Raw genomic sequence first — 19,481 nt, forward strand, 5'->3', positions numbered from 1 at the left:
TTACGTTTTTGTATGCAACTTTTACACTGTATAATATGTCCTAATAGATTACAAAAATATCAATGTGTACAGCAAACAGGAATCATAATGATGATAAATTTATTGACAACAGTGTTATGTTATTTACATGTAACTTAAACTTTGTTTCTTATTACAAAGCAAGTTTTTGTTGAAAGTTGTTATTGATTATGTACTACTGACAGTATGTGTTGATGGGTACTCAAGCACTTTGAAAACGTGACTAGTTTCTGTGTTACCTATAATACCGGTAGATGGCCTAAATCTTTGATATACAAATTTGGCCCTAAAATCACTGTCTCTGACCAAGCAGGGTGTAACAAAGGTGTGTCCAGTAAATTGAATCTTGTGATTTTAACTTAGACCAACCTAGATCCATGTTTGACTAGCTACAATGCTGACAGTCAAAGTCTTGGGACACTTCAACTTTTTGTCAACTGACAAGTTTACCTTTCCCTCTCCACCCCAATACAATGACGACTTTCACAATTTATTAACATACGGGTAATTGCTTTTGGGTGCAGGGGATTCAGAAAATTTAATTATGACTTTCTCCCTTCTAACAACTTTTTCACTTGATGGTATTTTGTAAGTGTCCTTGGGACTTAATGACCATTCTAATTTTATTTTCTTAGTTAACTAGCAACCTGCTCTTGTCTTCACTTGTGCTGAAAAACATTGTTTCAAGAAAATATATAACCTCTTTATTCAGTTTAACCTTGTAATGGTGCCCAAAAGTTCAATTTTTGCTTGCTTTTCATGGCAACTCATTCCTTATTGTACCTTTGCTACGCTGACTGAATCATTTACACCTTCAAACTCAAGGGTTGAATCCGAAGGCAAAGTCATATCTGATGGAGCCTTGATGCAAGTTGAAGAAAATGCTATGGAGGTTTCATGGAAAGATGTATTTCCTGATAAATCAGACATGGAGGAGAGACTAGCATCAGAGCTTAAGACACTTGTGTCATTAAGCATGGCATCATTAAGACTTTTGTCATTGGCTGCAACAACTGTGTTGGGTGTGTTAGCAGTGTCTGTTCCGCTACTTGATGTGGCACTTGCAGGACTGTACTCCAAGGTCACTGTGTCTTGTGATTCTATGTTGGCTTCTGTTTCTGCATTGTCATAATCTTTAGAAAAATCACCTGCAGCCAAACAAAAAATGTTGAAATAAATATTGGAGGTCAACTGAATGTGGCCCTTCAATTAAAAACTAGTGGGCAGTTTAAAATGGGCCCAACAAGGTGGTTATGCCTATCAATGTGAATAAAAGGAAATGTGTAAGCATTCAAATGAATTTAAAGTTATAGAGCAGGGCCCAGTTGTTCAAAGGGGTGGATAACCTTCTGGATAAATTGCTATCCAGTGGATAAGTGATTACAAAACATACAACTGTAAAATACATGCAACAGGTAGTGATTTATCCAGATTTATCAGCGTGGTGTAGTGTGGAAAATAAAATGGTAACATGATGATTCCAACTTTTAAGCCTGAAACAAAAACTTTTGTGCGACCATTCAGAAAAATGCTACAGATAGTGAGCAGTACTTTCAGGTTGTACTATTTTATACTGTACAGCATGGCTCTTACTTTTTAGTCAGTAGTTGAGATCCTTGCATGCATGTGGCCATTCAAAAAATTAACAAGATCAAGCTAACTGACGAATGACTTTTGCAAGCTTAATTCAGTTCCCCTGTTGTAATGTAACCTTTAGACTTGCCACAAGTCGACCTCACAAGTTTTCACAGTAAATAAGCGATTGAAGCGAGCCTTTTAGGTCGCGAAGCGGCCGTATAAACAAGACGAAGGACTTAATTGAAAGTCAATTTAACCTTGGAAACAACTTGCAGAGGCAGACCTACCATTCATACTGCTATGCTCAAGGGAAGACACTTTACTGGATGACTGCTCTTTGCTGTCTGATAGTTCAGTTGCACCAGGATTTTCGGAGGAGTCTGTCAGCGATGATGTTGTCCTTGTTCTTTCTGTTGAAGTTACTGTGCGTTGCCACGCTGGAATACTGGGAGCAGATGGGGTGGATCCGACCATCGGAGAGGGAAACTGCTTCCTGGACAAGTCATAATAATAATTATTGTTGATTGCAATATATTCCTTGGGAACCATGGTGGCCTAAGACTCTGGATTGAGCAGTCCAGGTTTTATCCCTGCCTGTAGCTATTGTGTTGTGCTTTTTGGTAAGAGACTATACTCTCACCCTGTAATGGACTAGCATCCCATCCAGGCGGGGAAGTAGAAATACATCTAGTTGCTTTATGCTATGGAAACCAGTGATAGGTGGGGCACTAGGCTCAAACACAGACTTTCTAAAATGTTACTCAAGAACTTACATGATGCAGGGGCTTGATGCACTCCACTTTACCGGGATGTAGCTAAGATTTCTAACGGGCGAAATGTTCTTGATCACAGGCAGAAAATTTGGGTCACATTCAAAGTAAGATCCAACCAGACACAGTCTTTTAGCGGAAAAATCAGGTGTTTTTTTTTTTTCGCCTTCTGCCTTTCATTTACATCCCTGACTTTATAAAACAAGACTATGGGTATCCTGTTCAACTGTGTGCCAATCTAAGGGATCAGTGGATCCAGGTGTCTGATTACTAGGTAGATAAAGTCTGCGTCGAGCCTAGTGGCCCATACAGGCTGCAGCTTATCCTGGTTTCTGTAGCATGAAGCGACTAGGAGTAATTAGAACTACTCTCCCCTGGATGGGATGCTAGTCCACTGCAGGGTCACCCCCAGCATTAGTTCGCCGGTACCCATTTACTGGTATACACCTGGGTGGAGAAAGGCACTATGAGAGTTAAGCGTCTTGCCCAAGAACACAACACAATGACCCTGGCCAGGCTCAAACCCGGATTGCTAGATCCGGAGTCCAGCGCGCTAACCATTAGGTCACCGCCCCTTGCTGTCTGATCACTACAGACTTGTAATTCTGGTTTTTGAATTATCAAGCAACTTTATTTTATTTTTTTATTTATAATATTTTTATTTATTTATTTATTTATTATGCCACACAAAGTGGTGGGGAGGCTGAAAAGAAATGAGAAAGCTTATGGTTACGTGATTCGGCCTCCCCAATTAAACTAAATTGGCAATAATTTTAGTAAACTGTTACTAGATAGTAACATGGCAGAAAGTTGCTAAGTAAATTAAAATAAGAAACAAGAAAATAAAATTAAATATTATTCAAAGTTTGTAACAAGTTTCTTCTTAAGAGCTTACTTAAAAGAGCAAACTGAATTTATGTAGCATTTGACAATTTCGCTTCAAGGGAGTTAAAAGATTTGAGTAATTGGAAATCACAGAGAAATAAGAAAAGTACAGGATGTTTCAAGGGACTGTCAGGGCAGGCACTAGCCAGCGATACCTTAACAAGAATTTTTACTTGAAAAATGACCACAAATTATTTTTTTCAAGTGATGGAAAGTAATTAACCCGTAAAAACAGCTTAAAAAAGTTACATTAGGCAATTCAAATACCTGTTAAGAAGGAGTCCTTTCAGCGAGAGTATCTCTCCTTTTAAATCACCCACAGTGTAACTTTCAGAAGGTAACAGAGCAACCTTTGACTACAGAAAAACAAACATCATTACTGGGAAATACATTTCATGTACTGTACGGTTCTAAGAATTTGGTTGTAGAGCAAGACCATCACTAGTTGAAGATTTTCCTTTAAAGTCATTGGTCTGCTTACTTGATTGACATGAAAAGAAGAATAATTTAAAATTCTTTAAACATTAAGAAACAACATGATTTGGCTCTGCCGGCTTCCAGTATACATGGGCTAATTAAGGGCTCAATAATGCTGAAATTGAAGAAGCAGAGACCGATACAACGTAGAATGAGAGAGTTAGTCTTGTACTATATTTCGGCTGGCCAAACCAGCCTTCTTCAGGTACAATGGAGTTTACATTGGCTATGTTTAAATTTATATGGTGATAATGATATCTTACGAAATACCGGAAATACGTAAAACTAAATACAGGAAATATGTAAACAGTGTGCTAGTATAAAACAAAAAATTTAAAATATGCTAAGCTTAAAAAATGACAACATAATAATATAAGTAAACAAACTAATAGGTTTCTTCGCGTATGTTAAGGCCATCGGGAACAAGTGTTCTGCCTTTTAGAATTAAAAAGCTTCCCTGGCCTTACGGATTGAGTCTCGGTTAGAGAAGACTTTTTCGATGGGGATTAATTGTATGTCATTAGCAGTGTGGTTAGGCGAGGAAGTGAAATGTTGTGCGGCTGTAGTGGGTTTAGATTTACTGTTGGGGTTATCTATGGTACGGCGGTATTTTTTAAGCTTAGCATATTTTAAATTTTTTGTTTTATACTAGCACACTGTTTACATATTTCCTGTATTTAGTTTTACGTATTTCCGGTATTTCGTAAGATATCATTATCACCATATAAATTTAAACATAGCCAATGTAAACTCCATTGTACCTGAAGAAGGCTGGTTTGGCCAGCCGAAATATAGTACAAGACTAACTCTCTCATTCTACGTTGTATCGGTCTCTGCTTCTTCAATTTCAGTTTTCTATGTGTCAAACCGATTAGATCACTCAGTTGATCCAACGTATACCGGTAGGAGATCGTACACGGTTTGCTTGCTTGAACTTTTAATAGTCAATAATGCTGTTCAGAATCTCTCTTCTCCTAATACTGTCCCATTAAGAAACAACATGATTTGGCTCTGCCGGCTTCCAGTATACATGGGCTAATAAAGGGCTCAATAATGCTGTTCAGAATCTCTCTTCTCTTAATACTGTCCCATTATATGCAAGGGGTGTCAAATGGTAAATTCAGAATTTTGCGAGACAGCAAGACATATTTTTTCTGTGAGCCCAGACTTTCTTAGCTTTGCAAAATGAAATCAAAAGAAGGCATCCCAGAAAATTCAAGGTGAGACTCCTGAATTTGGCTAAAATTCTGCGAGACCGCATTTTTTTTTTTTAAAAAATGGACCAATCGCCATCCCTTATGCAGTTAGAGATGGCAATTTACCTGAGTGGAAGCTAGATCCAGAGCTAAACTGTGAAGCTTGGTTTGCTGTTGTTCTAAAAGGCCCTGCAGCAGATTGAAAATAAAAATAATTATAATAAAGGTAGGACTGAACATAAACAATGAAAAATGTAATACCCTTTAAACACTACCAAAAAAAGCTGTCTGACAGTCTAAGGTGTTTGACTTTTTTCCAGAACCCCCCAAAAATTCAAAAGATCTGGCGTTCAAGATTTCTAAATTTCATATATTGATGAATGAAGGAACACTTACCACAGTGTGTAGTTTTTCTGATTGTTCAATTTAAGTTCTGAATATTAACAACCAATCACCAACAGGCACTATAGCAGTGCTACATTCTTTGTGCAGATCAACAATATGTTAAAGTCATGTCACTAAACTCTAGCTCTTTCCTTGTTTAATTATGGTTAACATCATCCTATCATGTCTTTTTCACATGTTTTTAAGAACTTAAAACAGTAGATCTGAAGTATTAATAATTACAGTACTCTCAAATAAATATTAATTTTGCAGTATCACTCACCTGAACAGAATCTAAACTTTTTTGAACTTGAATAGAAATAAAACAGAAAAAGAAACTAAGTCAGAACAAGGTTGGTAGTTAGATTACTGTTAACACCAAAATAATGATTCCAATGTCCAAGTGATTATTTACCTGTGTCGACCATGTTGCCTTTAAGTTCTGTCACTGTTGTTTCTATTTTCTCCAGTTTTTCTTCTTCTTTACTCTTTTTGTGATAAATGTATGGTAGAATGAATGTCTGCAAAAAGAACAGGTTGGCGTCGCTAAATTATTTACAAGATAGAATTTTGGTGCCACTGACAATTGGAATTCATGCATGTGCAGTTATTATTTTCACTTAATACCATTTGGAACTGGCGAAGAACCAATTCACACACATGTAAAACTTGGCTGACAATGTTTTACGAGTTAAAATTGTTCCCATCCTTGCTCTGAGTATATAACATGACTAAACTTTTTTTAAGGAAAACGCCCTTTAAAGCAGTTTGATTAACAATTTGTCATGCTTTAGTGTGCAGTATTGAGTTATGGTGCATGCGGGAAGTTTGGACGGCACAAAAGTAGCATAAAAGATGCTCAAGGGAGCCAAGAGGAACTAGCTTCTTAAGTGCTCTCCAAACTTTCCAAGTGCACCATAACTCGATAGCTAAAAGCTAAAAGTATGTACCAATTGTTTTGTAACATTGCTGGTGGAAATTTTGTGGCGATGTGATTTGCTTATAGGGTGATTCCACGTTGCGGACATTACATTTAGAGACAAAATTTTGAATTTGAAGCTTCTGCCAAACATTTACACAGCTAACTGACGTGCTCTAACTTATGTGTTAAATAACTTAAGTGACTCCTAATATTTTCCCAAAAAGAAAAATTACTTTGCTCACAATGCCTTTGAACAGCAAATTTAGGAAGGTGTGTTGCGGACATTACACCAAAAAACAACCAAAGGATTTAGTGATTTTCCTAAAATTAATTTTCCTGTGAATTAAAAAATCTTGACAAAAAAAATATTATACATGTAAACATAGGAATTATTTAACTTTCCAAATGCCTTGCAAAAACTCTTAGCAATTTCCTCTATTTGATTATATAAACAAAAATTAGTGTTGCGGACATTACAAAGAATCTGTTGCGGACATTACATTTTTGGGAACATGTTTCAAATCATATTTGTTTTAACCTGTTGATGATACTGGCTACTTGCATGTGTTTCAGTGAATGTTCTTATGAAAATAAAGCTCTAAATATTTTTTTCAATTGAAATCCAGATTAAGACTTCCAAGGTTTTGCATACTAGAGTATATTATGACCAATATATTTGGCCAGGAAGAGGGATGACATTGATTGTCCATATTTGTCTTTTGTTTTCTTTGGTCCATTATATGTGTATATGACATGAAAAATATTTTCTGCTTATTTGAAAGGCCTTTCGAAATACAGAAGAATGGCGTTTTTCTTTTCAAAATATCTTTTTTCGTTTCAGAGATATTGACGTTTTTGTATTATGCAAATTAATCAGTGATGACGTCACAAAATTTGACTCTAAAAATGGTAAAATACTGAATAAACAATATCTCTAAAATTATTGAAGCAGTGTTCTTGAAACTTGGCACCACAAATGTGCATCACAAAAGAAACAAAATGTTACTCTTAGGGCTGTTGCCATGACAACAGTTTCGCCGCTGGTGCTGTCTCAATAAAAACTGAAATTCCCAGTTTTTGTCTTAAACCAAGAACCATCTAGCGCAGCCAAACCAATGGTGGGAATTAAGGCAATATGGGAACTATGTCTGTTCTAAGCAGGACCCTTTGTCTCACTTTAGAGGTCAGATATGGGGATATTTGTCTTTTTGACAGAGAGAGACTGGAGCTGAAAGAGTTGCTATGGCAACAATACTAAGGGTGTCATTTTGTTCCTTTTGTGATGCACATTTGTGGTGCCAAGTTTCAAGAACACTGCTTCAATAGTTTTAGAGATATTGTTTATTCAGTATTTTACCATTTTTAGAGTCAAATCTTGTGATGTCATCACTGATCTAATTTGCATAATACAAAAACGTCAATATCTCTGAAACGAAAAAAGATATTTCGAAAAGAAAAACGCCATTCTTCTGTATTTCGAAAGGCCTTTCAAATAAGCAGAAAATATTTTTCATGTCATATACACTTTAAAAATACAGGCCCATTTGTTGTTCCTGGATGCAAACAGAGTGATATTGACAAAGTATTTAGCTAGCACTGATTTGATCTGACAACCTGTGGGGTGCACCTGACTGCGAGCAGGACTATATGTTTGCATTTTAGAAGTGGCCAGACCAATGCGAATTTTGTCAGAGTTGTATTACATTTGTGGACAAACACTTTCGAATACTAATATGCAGTTGTTTTTTAATGCACATGTTTGATGGTTGAAAAACTTTCAATTGATGTAATGCCATTTAGCTTGATTGAATTGTTCTGTTAGGTTGAAAGTTAGGAAATTTACACTGAATATTCCTCAGATTGTCACTTTTCTTATATGTAAGTCTTAAGTGTGTCCTTAATTCTTGAATTTAGCTTTGTTTTTATTGCTTACTGGAGATAGCACTGTCAAAATAAGTTATATTCTGTTCAGAACTTTGTCATTTGTCATTTAAAAGTAAGATACTGTACAGAGCATGTAATGTCTGCAACGTAATGTCCGCAACACAATAACCAACATAATTTCTGGACATAGAAAACCTGCCTGGCCAACTTTCTTGACTAAAACAAAAACAGCATAAAAATATCTTGAAAATGGTGTATAACTATTTACTGTGAATTAAAAGACAATGCCTCAACATTGCAGACATTAATATTATGTAATGTCCGAAACATAAATTCAAATAGCTTAATTCCTTGATTCTTGAACTAATCTTTTTTTTCACTTACTAAAGAAAGTACTGTCAAAATAAGATATATTCTGTTCAGAGCTTTGTTATTTGTCATAAATAAAGTAAGATACAGAGCATGTAATGTCCGCAACGTAATGTCTGCAACACAATAACCCACATAATTTCTGGACACAGAAAACCTGCCTGGCCAACTTTCTTTGACCAAAACAATGTTTGTATCGAACTAAAAGAGCAGCATAATTATATCTTGAAAATGGTGTTACTCTTTACTGTGAATTAAAAGACAATGCCTCAACGTTGCGGACATTACGTAATGTCCGCAACACAAATTCAAACAGCTTTTTCCTGGAAAGAAGCAACTGGTTGGTAAATTTTTTATAGCCTCATGCTTGTTTATGGTAAAGGGTTTAGTATCATACTCTAATGGTTATATAAATCATTTTAGTCTGTTTGATATACTGTCTTAAAGTTTCCTTCTAAACTTATCGAAATCCGAGGATTAAAATAGCCCCAAATTCCATAGCCTCCTACTGAGTGAGTATGGTCAAGATAAACAAAAGCTTGGAAATTTCAAACAGCACATTGTATTAGCTTTCTGCTAGCACAAGTTTCAATCAGAAAAAATAGATTTGAGTTTTGTCGCTTTTGCAAGGTCTCATGTGGAATCACCCTATATCATCTGCATGCATGCACTATTGGAAATTATGGTGCATGCTTACTGTATACTACATAAATTTGATTTTGTGGCTCTGCTTAAGCTGTTATAATTGTTATCGGTGAAAGATTATCGTCACCATAATAAATATCATTATAATCATCAGTTATATACCTTAAAAAGATGAGCCACGGTGTAGCCAATCCCTCCTCCTAAGATGGCAGCTCCCACATAGCTTCTCCAGGGTACTGGGGGTGGTGGGGGTGCAGAAGCAAAGCTGACAAAGTTAAAATATTACAACCTTCACATAAATAAAACACAACACTTTCAATTTATTATTGAAAACATACCTTAATCAATGCAGGCATTACGCATTTCAATCTGTGTACTAACCTTGAGGATGGAGCCCTTGATCCCCTCTGAGGAGGAAGTGGGGGATGAGTAGGTGGTGAAGTCTAAAAAACACAAATTTAAATACATTACACTAAGTCTTTATGGATATAATGATAATGCAGTATTACATTTGCCTGCCAAGTTAAGAGCTAAAAAAAGCTGCCCATTTGTCTAGGACGAATAGATTTTGCTGACTGGTAAGTAACTTTTCATTCTCTCTTGCCCGATGGGCAGGGCCTAGGCAAGTCATCTGCTGACTAAATCGTAAAAAAAAGAAAAAGGAAACTAAGACAAGCATGCAAGCAAAATTCGAGGGCTCCTAGTCTGGAGGCAAGCTGAAATTCACCATATTAAAGAATTCCAGACAAATTTTGTGATAGTCCTTTGAACTTCTTAAGAATTCTAAACAGTTGCCTTAAAACAAAATTAATGCAGCATCACCTCATCTGCAGCTGTTCCTGATAGTCTGATGGCTTCCTCAACTTCATCTTTTTTAAGACCTGTACAAAGATAAGTTGAAGACTGTTTGAACCAATTATTATACTCTGTGAAAACCAGATCATGGCTTACTCAGTCCTTCCACCATGCAAAGTACTGGTATATTAGGCAGGTTAAGTTGCAATTCTATCACAGTGTATAGGTTTACAATGAAGTTTTTTACATTTCCCAGATTAAAGGGGAGGCAGTGCCCTCTACCCTCCCTACCCCCACCAAAAAAACTTGTTCCTAGGACTTGTTCCTTTTAAGACATCACATGTATACTGATGAAGGGGTTTCCCCGAAATGTCTGTTTTTTAAAAAAACCATCTTTGCACTCCAAAAACATTTATTGAACATTTAACTATTGTAACTGTTGAGTGCAGCAAAACTCTTTTTATGTGACAAATCATTAAATGCCCATTGAGGGAGCGGCAATGTGCTTATATGACTTTCATGATGCTGTTGTATTATCCATTTAAAACAAACAAGTCCAGATGTGAAGTATAATTATAAACTCTCAACTGATGATCATGTGTTATACATGTTCCAAAGAAATAGGATATTTACTTTGTCCTTGACCACCAGGCTGTATGCTTTGTAGGTTACGTCGAAGATCTCCAGTGTGGATAAAAGGCCTTGGCATAGATTTTATAAAAAAACCTTGGCATATTTTTGGTGTGGTGTGTACATGGAATGCACCCTGGCTTGAACATCACAACTATCTTAACACTGATGTAATGTATATGAAATGATTCATATATGAACTGCGGATGTATATGAGAGTGATAAATGATCGTCGCAGTGAATTTCAATTTAATTAAGCAATTGGAATAAAGAAGCCTGAAAAAAATTCAGGGCTCACAATTGACCTCGCTCCCAATGTGTGGCTTCAATAGCTCAGTTGGTAGAGCATCGCACCGGTATCGCGGAGGTCACAGTTTGGAACCCGGTAAAGCCCTGAATTTTTTCAGGCTTCTTTATTCCAATTGCTTAAATTGAAATTCACTGCGACGATCATTTATCACTCTCATATCTTAACACTGATGGGAATTTCCTCTCAATTACACAGGATACCCTTTGGGTACAATAGATACTTGGCCATCAAATTTAATTTGTTTTGTTACATTATGTAACAAAACAAATTAAATTTGATGATTTTGAGTGTGCACTCAGTGTGAGTTGGGGTGGGAGAGAGGTAGGGAGAGGGGAGCGAAGCAAGGAAAGCTTACATAATTTTTTAACTTAATATAATCAAGAGTTCTCAGCTCCTCTAAAAAGTAAAAACAAATATTAAAGTAACTTACAATATTTATTTAAAATAACAGGAAATTAAGACCACTTCTCCACTTATTTTCACTTTAATCCAAGTCACCACTTATCATGAAAATAAATTCATATGCATTTTATACCTTTCTTCTCAAGGAACGCTTTTCTTTGAGACATTGGGGTTTCCCTTACTTTCGGATTTTGTAAAAACTTGACTGCAGTGTCAATCTGTGAGAAAGGCAACACAATGTAACGTGAGATGCGAAACGTGCTGCAAACATTTTCTATTCAGCACGGTAAAATCAAATCTTACCCTTTTCTGACGCATCTCTTTCTCTTTTACCATGGCGGCGTCATCAAGCTTTACAGAGAAACGATTATCCATTAAGTATTTGTCAATAATAACTTCCGAATACTACATATAAACAAAGGAGAAATTAAGACACAAACCTCGGACGCCATTTTGGTTCTCTTTCACAAATGTGAAGTGATTATTCTAAGCTAAGCTATCATTGGATAAAATTACAAGCTTTTTTAAACCAATGAAAAAAATTGTAATATATAGCCACGTCCGCAGTCTTTTGGGCAGCGGTATGTGCACGTGGTTCCAAAATTCAAGATGGCGGACGCGAAGAAGAAGAATAGGTATTTTAAACTTTTGCATTATTTCGAGAAGACATTTCAGAGATCAATAGGTGAACGATTGATCTGTGTTTCACAGGAGATTATGCGACATGGATGCAGAGGAGTTCATGATGCATGGCTTTGATTCAGATGTTTGTGAGGAGGATGAGAGCGAAAACGTTTCTCGAACAGCCATAGAAGATAAACCCTCTCAAGAACACAAGCTTACAAAGTAAGTAATTGATGTTCTTGTTTTTTTAAGAGACGTCACTGTAGAAAAGCTAGCCACTCGAATCATTTGGTGAAAATCAAATGTGCATTTAGGCCAAACACAGCATGATAACCTTTCTAATATCAATGGAAAAAAAGGGGGAAGCCAAGAGCCATGCGGCCCACACTGCCAGAGCTTATACCGGTTTCCGTAGCATAAGCGGCTAGGAATATTTCTATTCCCCCCTGAATGGGATGCCAGTCCAATGGCAAGGTTCCCCTCCCCTCCACCCCCCAGCAATATAGAATATGTCGCCGGTACCCATTTCTACACCTGGGTGGAGAGAGGCACTACTGAGAGTAGAGTGTCTTGCCCAAGAACAAAACACAGGGTTAGGGGTGCATATATTAAATGCAATAACCCAATGACTAGGTACCGTCAATTTACCAGCAAAGGCAGATGGCTTGCAAAGAGGCCGAGAGTAATCCTGGGAAACATAACAATGCAGATAAGACGATAATTTTGTGTAATTTTTGTCATTTGTGAGAAGAATGTGTTTTTAAAAATCTTGAATAGCCCTTTTTACAGTTCCCGGCGCCATATTGGAATAGTAACCGCGCAGACATGATAGCGAGGCTACCGGTGACCCGTGGCTGAGCGTGAAGAGAGATTACAGTGAGGATTCGGCAATTAGCTCGTGTTTTTTCGCGTTTTTCGGAACATAAGCGAAAGTTTTGATTCTAATAATACTCCTTCGTCATCTTCTAAGATGAATGGAAAATATTGGGCCGCTTTTGGATGTAAAAAAGGCTAGTAAGCTTCTCAGGGGCCATCAGTTTGCTTTCGCTGCGTAACAAAACACAAGGAGATCCAGTGAAGAAATCACATCCATGGTGTAATCTGATAAGACGCCAGCATGAGCATGGTGAGGACAATTTTCTTCGTCTTTAAAGCAATTTTTCTTTGCATTAATCATTACAGAAAAGGAAATATACACAGCTCTCCTGAGCAAGTCGTTGGGATCAGTAAGAAAGGTTTTCAACATGCAATGTTTCCAAAACTTTTGTTTACTTGCTCTTAATCACTGAAGTTGATGTTTAATAATACTTTACATTACACAATGCCCAATTCTTGAAAGTTTTCAGTAAAATAGTTATCCAAAATCAGGAGTTATTCTCAATTTTGCAGACTTCTTTTTTATTTTATTTCTGAGTGTGGTAGTTTATTTTATATTGGTTAGAGCTGCTTTTAGGTGAAGTTATAAGCTTGGTTTAAATAAAGTTTTAATATTATCTCATAGGTAAAGAGAAATCCCAGCAACATAGATTGTGAAACATTCTAAAAGGAGTCTGCCAGTTGAAAGAAGCTCAGAAAATCATCTATTCAAGTCAAGAAATGGAAAATAACACAAGCAGAGGGCAATTTTTTAAGAATAAAAATGTTTTCATAGTTGAAATGACTGCATCAGCTACAGTAGAACCCCGATATAACGATATGCCAGGGGGGCAGTAATATTTTTTTTTTTTATGGAGGATTCTTTTTTGGGGGGTTCCCCCCCATACTTTTTCTTTTTGCGGGGATAAAAATTTTTTTTTTTTTTATGGGGAATTTTTTTATATGAAAATTTTTTATTGGGGGTTCCCCCTGTACTAAGTTTTGAAATAAATCATTTGCAGTGTTGAATCAAGGTGTTTCAAAAAGCCATTTAACAGTTCCTGTTACTATAAAAAAGTATTACCAACCCAAACACTATGGTAAGGATTATTATTATGAGATGCACAAAATGTGGACCATGTATAACTGGCAATAATGCTTGCAAGTCTAAAGTTATATTTACAAAAATTGCAGAGGGAATGATAAAATCATTGCTATACTTTACATGTCCAGGGACAACTGTATTTGTTCTTTGTCCTTGCCTTATTCTGGCCTTAAAGGAATTTTATTGTCTATTTTGGAGAGAAAAGGCTTGCTTTTTCAAATTTTTTTTTTTTAACACCACATTCTCAGACAAAACAAATTCCACCCCTACACATTGACCTGGTGTGGGAGACGCGGTGGCCAATGGTTAACGCACTCGACTCCCAGTCGAACGGCCCGGGTTCGAGTCCTGGTGGGGGAGCTGCGTTGTGTTCTTAGCCAAGACACTTTACTCTCAGTGCCTCTCTCCACCCAGGTGTATAAATGGGTACCAGCGAATTTACTGCTGGGGGGTAATTCCTGCGATGGACTGGCATTCCATCCAGGGGGAGTAGCAATACTCCTAGTCGCTTAATGCTACGGAAACCGGGATAAGCTCCGGCTGTATGAGCGGCACTTGGCTCGGACACAGACTTTACCTTACCTTTTACAGATTGACCTGGAGGTTACAACAAGAGAAATTCCTCTTCCTCATTGATGGTAGAGTTTCATATGGACACCAAACTACAGCTAATCTAGCAGAGTTCCATCCAGCTTCATGATGAAGATTTTATTTTTTATTTTCTTTGCTGTCTTATTTAAACAATACATTCATCTTAAACATTACATCAATATTTTCAATACTACATGCAGGACCTTAAATTTTATAGCTCCCCATTTGAGACAATAAACATTCAGAAATAGTGTTTAAAGTATTGACATACTTTCTGGTTTCAGTGTAAAAGATTTATGGGTGGTTAACCCTTTACTGTCAAGGAATGAACAGCCCCAAAACTTTACCAGGTCAATACATACACATGTACACAAAAGGAGATGTAACAGTAATTAAAATGTTTCCCTGAATTTGACCAAATTCTCTCATCTAGAGCTGATAGAAAAGTTGATTTTTAACCTCTTCTGGAGAAATAATACCAAAATGCTGGGTTATCACTGATGGACGATTAAACTACCCTGGCTGTAATGTGGTTGAGACCAAACTTTGCCTGAAATTCAACCAGTTTAAATTCAATGATGCATTATTTTCTTTGCAGATCAATCAGACTTTTCATCAGGTGATTTAATAGGGTGCAATAATGCTCCTGGTTAATGAGAAAAAAGTTTTCCCTTTTCTTTTGCATTTTAATTTCTTGAGTAGATGTTTCTCTGTGCCTTCTTTTAAATAGTGACTTCCTTGTGTGATAATTTCACAATCCATGTTTACTGGAATAGCTTTCACCTATGAGACAATATTGAAAACGGATTTAAACTAAGCTTACAACTTTACATAAAAGCAACTCTTTGTTTTCAATAATCTATTTCTTTTATCAGACTCAAAATAAATACAGAAATAAAATAAAAAACCGTAGGCAAAATTGGGAATAATTTCTGAATTGAGATATATATTTAAATGGAGACTTGTCAACAGAAGGGCTTTCCTAGATATAAAATATATAAAATATTATCAAACAACTTCAGTGATTAGAAGCAAGTATAAAACAAAAGTTTTGTAAACATTGCATGTTAAAAACCTTTTTCTGATCCCAACGACTTGCTCAGGAGAGCTGTCTATATTTCCTTTTTTGTAATGATTAGTGCAAAGAAAAATTGCTTTAAAAACGAAGAAAATTGTCCTCACCATGCTCATGCTGGCGTCTTATCAGATTACACCATGGATGCGATTTCTTCACTGGATCTCCTTGTGTTTTGTTACGCAGCGAAAGCAACTGATGGCCCCTGAGAAGCTTACTAGCCTTTTTTACATCCAAACGCGGCCCAATATTTTCTATTTATCTTAGAAGATGACGAAGGAGTATTATTAGAATCAAAACTTTCGCTTATGTTCCGAAAAACGCGAAAAAACACGGGCTAATTGCCGAATCCTCACTGTAATCTCTCTTCACGCTCAGCCACGGGTCACCGGTAGCCTCGCTATCATGTCTGCGCGGTTACTATTCCAATATGGCGCCGGGAACTGTAAAAAGGGCTATTGGGGAATGCAATGTTAAGAATCCCATTCATTTTAATGTTTCAACTGACCCACAATAACAACAAAATTAGACTGACTTTTGATGGTGTACTTGTTCTGACAATGATATTTTCAGAAAGTCAAAAAGTGCAGACCACAAGAACCAGCTTGCAAGATTACAGGAAAAGGATCCTGAATTCTACAAGTTCTTGAAAGAAAATGATAAAGAGCTGCTGGATTTCAATGACTCAGATACTGGCTCGGAGGAGGAAAGTGATGATGATGACGAGGATGATGAAAACAAAGATGATGATGATAGCGAGGATGATAAAAAAGTGAAAAAAGTAGGGATCTTTGTGGATGTGTTAATGTACTCTTTTTTGTACAATTTTGAACTAATCAAGTAGCTTCTGAGGTAATCACTGATTTCTGACTTAACGCTGGTTTTCACTAGTGACAGGGTTGGATAATTGAGAGTCATAGTCAGAAGCACAAAAGATCTTGTGAAAATCAAACCAACAGTGTAGCTTACGATCCAGTGAAAACTTAATTGCCAGAGTTCCAAGCAGAAAGGAGGAAGTACTAAGAGAACCTGAGAGCTAGCATTGTGGTTGGTTTGTTCTTCCGCTTCTGCTTGTGATTCCATCAATCTAGTTTTCACTGGAGCATAAGCGACGGGGCCATAAGCAGAATCAGAAAACATGTAACTTTCTGATTCTTCCAACTCCGATCCTGTCAAGCTCATGACTTCGCTTAGGACTCTGATTTTTTCTTTTTACTAGGCCATAAGTGCTCTTATGACTCTCAGGTTATGACTTCAACTATGACTCCATTGCTATAAAAAAATTATCTAGTTTTTATAAGACATAAAATGCAAAATGCATGCTTTTGTACAAATGCTTTAAAATCTTATTTTTAAAATTGGAATTGTTCATTGCACTAGAATGCAGCAAAGAAAGATGAATCTGATGATGATGATGATAATGATGATGAGCTGGTTGATAAAGATGCAGATCGCAAAACAGATTCTGGCAAACTAGTGACTCTGGAGATGATTAAACAGTGGAGAACAGGACTTGAGGTACAGTATTTCCAAAATACATATTTAGGTATACTCTTGCAGGTTTAAAGAGATATCCGAAGGCTATCGGTAGTTGTGCAGGCTATAATAAATTCATTGTGGAAATGACTGGAGCTGTTACCACATACACCTTATTCATAAATGGCGGAACGTGCAGAAGAGTTTGGGTCGATTACAGGTATTAAAGCGAGGCTAGTGAGGCATCGGCTTCGAACCAAAATAAAGAAAAGTATGGCGAATTGAAGTAGTATTTGATAATTCTTGAAATATCTCGTCGGTTAGAAAGCAATTCTTGGGTTTTGATGACTGCCATTGGAATCCCTGGTTTGACAACTGCATAAAGGATCACAAATCATGGAAAAATTTCGTCAGAAACCGCATCGATCTTCTTAATCTCTTCTTACTGCCTTGTGTACAGTTGTTATCCGTATTACTATAATATCGTTTTAATGGAAGACTTTGGAAGCTTGAAAAATATAGATATTATAGAGACTATAGCGATTTTGCACGTCTCTGGATATGGAAAGTAAAAAAAATCGCCAACATTGTGCGACTAGCGACTACGCAAACAGCTTAAAAATATTTTAGTTCAGTCTATCGTTTTACAAAACTCTCACCCACTAACCTCGGCCTTCGAACCCGAGCATTCAAATGTATACACAATTTAAGAATCACAAATGGATCAGTATATATGGACAAAAAATCAACAAGACAATTTGGCACCAAAGAGGTGCTTAAATTTTGAATTCAGCAAATGTATCGGAATATTTAAAATTGCAAGAATCTTACCACTGTAAAGCTCGCTCTTTATACCCTATTTTTTACTTTCCTTGGCTTTACTTCTTAAATTTAAAGATTAATATTATTGTTACAAGTAACGTCTATAAAGAATGATCAACCGTTGTGAACAACATTTTAGCTTATAAATGTGTTCGTAGACAAAATACTCAAGAAATTTTGTGTCTTTATATAATCGCGATTTTTGCTTACCGTATCGAGAAACGTGTTAATTTTTTTTAACAAGCTCCATAGTCTCTTTTATATCGTGTTTCTTTCCTCTGCCTTCCTGCAAGCTTCTAGGGTCTTCCATAAAAAGGAAACTTGAAAGTAGTCTGGATTACAATTGTACATGAGCAGGCAGTGAAGAGACTGAGAGGATCGATGCGGTTTTCGGACGAATTTTTTTTCATGATTTGTGTTGAATTCGAAACCATACGGCCATAACTGCAGTTGACAAACCAGAGATTCCAATGGCAATCATCAAAACCTAAGAATCGCTTTCTAACCGACGAGATATCTCAAGAATTATCAAATACTCTTCAATTCGCCATACTTTTCTTTGTTTTGGTTCGAAGCCGATGCCTCACTAGCCTCGCTTTCATGTACTCGACCCAAACTCTTCCGCGCATTCCACCATTTATGAATAAGGTGTATAGTGTGATGTTAATTTTAGAGTTCATGTAAGTTGTGGTTCAGTTTGACCCATGGTAAGGTAAGGTAAAGTCTGTGGCCGAGTCAAGTGGCCCATACAGCCTGAGCTTATCCCGGTTTCCATAGCATTAAGGGATAAGAGTATTGCTACTCCCCCTGGATGGGATGCCAGTCTATCACAAGGTTACGCCCCAGCAGTTAAATCGTCAGTACCCATTTATACACCTGGGTGAAGAGAGGCACTGTAAGAGTAAAGTGTCTTGCCCAAGAACACAACAAAGCGCCTCGGCCAGGGTTTGAATCCGAACTGTTCGACTCGGAGTCGAGCGCCCTAACTATTAGGCCTCGCGTCTCCCACTTTACCCTTGGTACAATCTGCTATTGTCTTTTATTCATTATCATATGTTATTATACACTTGAACAAAGGAAAATACTAAATTGTACTGAAGTTGTACCAGGGGTAAAATTGAATCACAACTTACATAAATTGAAGGCCTAAGCGCAAGAAACGCACTTTGTGTTTTGGCCAAATTAAAAAAATGTCACAAACAACTCCAAATTTCGCAGGCAAGTTTGTTTACGTGTGCTTAACATTGATCTGTATTCAAATTCGCTGAATCTAGCTTCGTTTTTTAGAAATTACGTATGCAAAGAACAAAGGCGTTTTGCAAAGCTTACGTTCTCCACAGTCAGCCAGCAGCATGAGTTTTTCGACACATCGCGTGTAAATCTTTCCTTCTAGCGTTATTTAACTGTCCGGGGAGGTTGAAAAACGTGTCAGAGCCATGATTTTAGTTCCTATCCACCATTTTGAGGATTCGCTTTAAGAAAAGGACTGGACTGAACACATTGTGACGCGATGTCACCTGATAGGCGTCACGTGAGAGGAAAGAGAAAAAAAAAAAAAAAAATGGCCGTTTGTTCCTGAAAATCATTTGAAGCCTTTGGTTAGTTTTAGCGTAAGTGCTGCTGCCAGGTGGTTGAAGGACATCATTAAGTCTGAATACCCGTAAGTTT

The 19,481-nt window shown here is 36.9% G+C and overlaps 2 protein-coding genes across 3 annotated transcripts in view; one reads left to right on the forward strand and one right to left on the reverse strand.

Moving 5' to 3' along the window:
* Positions 1 to 67: 67 nt before the first annotated feature.
* LOC144657496 (peroxisomal membrane protein PEX14-like) overlaps positions 68 to 19,481 on the reverse strand; it is a 307,100-nt gene continuing 287,686 nt past the window's right edge. Inside the window, exons 1-12 of one of the 2 annotated variants that reach the window (XM_078517839.1) lie at positions 11,706 to 11,779; positions 11,569 to 11,616; positions 11,399 to 11,483; positions 9,951 to 10,009; positions 9,510 to 9,571; positions 9,291 to 9,393; positions 5,724 to 5,829; positions 5,592 to 5,617; positions 5,051 to 5,113; positions 3,519 to 3,607; positions 1,884 to 2,089; positions 68 to 1,166 (exon numbers count right to left, since the gene is read on the reverse strand). In XM_078517839.1, the coding sequence (XP_078373965.1) occupies positions 793 to 1,166; positions 1,884 to 2,089; positions 3,519 to 3,607; positions 5,051 to 5,113; positions 5,592 to 5,617; positions 5,724 to 5,829; positions 9,291 to 9,393; positions 9,510 to 9,571; positions 9,951 to 10,009; positions 11,399 to 11,483; positions 11,569 to 11,616; positions 11,706 to 11,717 (1,233 nt within the window). In that variant the 5' untranslated portion in view covers positions 11,718 to 11,779 and the 3' untranslated portion in view covers positions 68 to 792. Of the gene's footprint in view, positions 1,167 to 1,883; positions 2,090 to 3,518; positions 3,608 to 5,050; positions 5,114 to 5,591; positions 5,618 to 5,723; positions 5,830 to 9,290; positions 9,394 to 9,509; positions 9,572 to 9,950; positions 10,010 to 11,398; positions 11,484 to 11,568; positions 11,619 to 11,705; positions 11,780 to 19,481 lie in introns of those variants that run through there. The other variant, XM_078517840.1, reaches the window with a different exon arrangement.
* LOC144657475 (nucleolar complex protein 2 homolog) overlaps positions 11,824 to 19,481 on the forward strand; it is a 32,083-nt gene continuing 24,425 nt past the window's right edge. The window contains exons 1-4 of the mRNA XM_078517816.1: positions 11,824 to 11,900; positions 11,977 to 12,111; positions 16,089 to 16,296; positions 16,896 to 17,033. Of these exons, the coding sequence (XP_078373942.1) occupies positions 11,875 to 11,900; positions 11,977 to 12,111; positions 16,089 to 16,296; positions 16,896 to 17,033 (507 nt within the window). The 5' untranslated portion in view covers positions 11,824 to 11,874. The remainder of the gene's footprint in view (positions 11,901 to 11,976; positions 12,112 to 16,088; positions 16,297 to 16,895; positions 17,034 to 19,481) is intronic.

This window comes from Oculina patagonica, chromosome 6 (assembly GCF_052425735.1).
Source record: "Oculina patagonica isolate OP01 chromosome 6, crgOcupat, whole genome shotgun sequence".
Classification (NCBI taxonomy): domain Eukaryota; kingdom Metazoa; phylum Cnidaria; class Anthozoa; order Scleractinia; family Oculinidae; genus Oculina; species Oculina patagonica.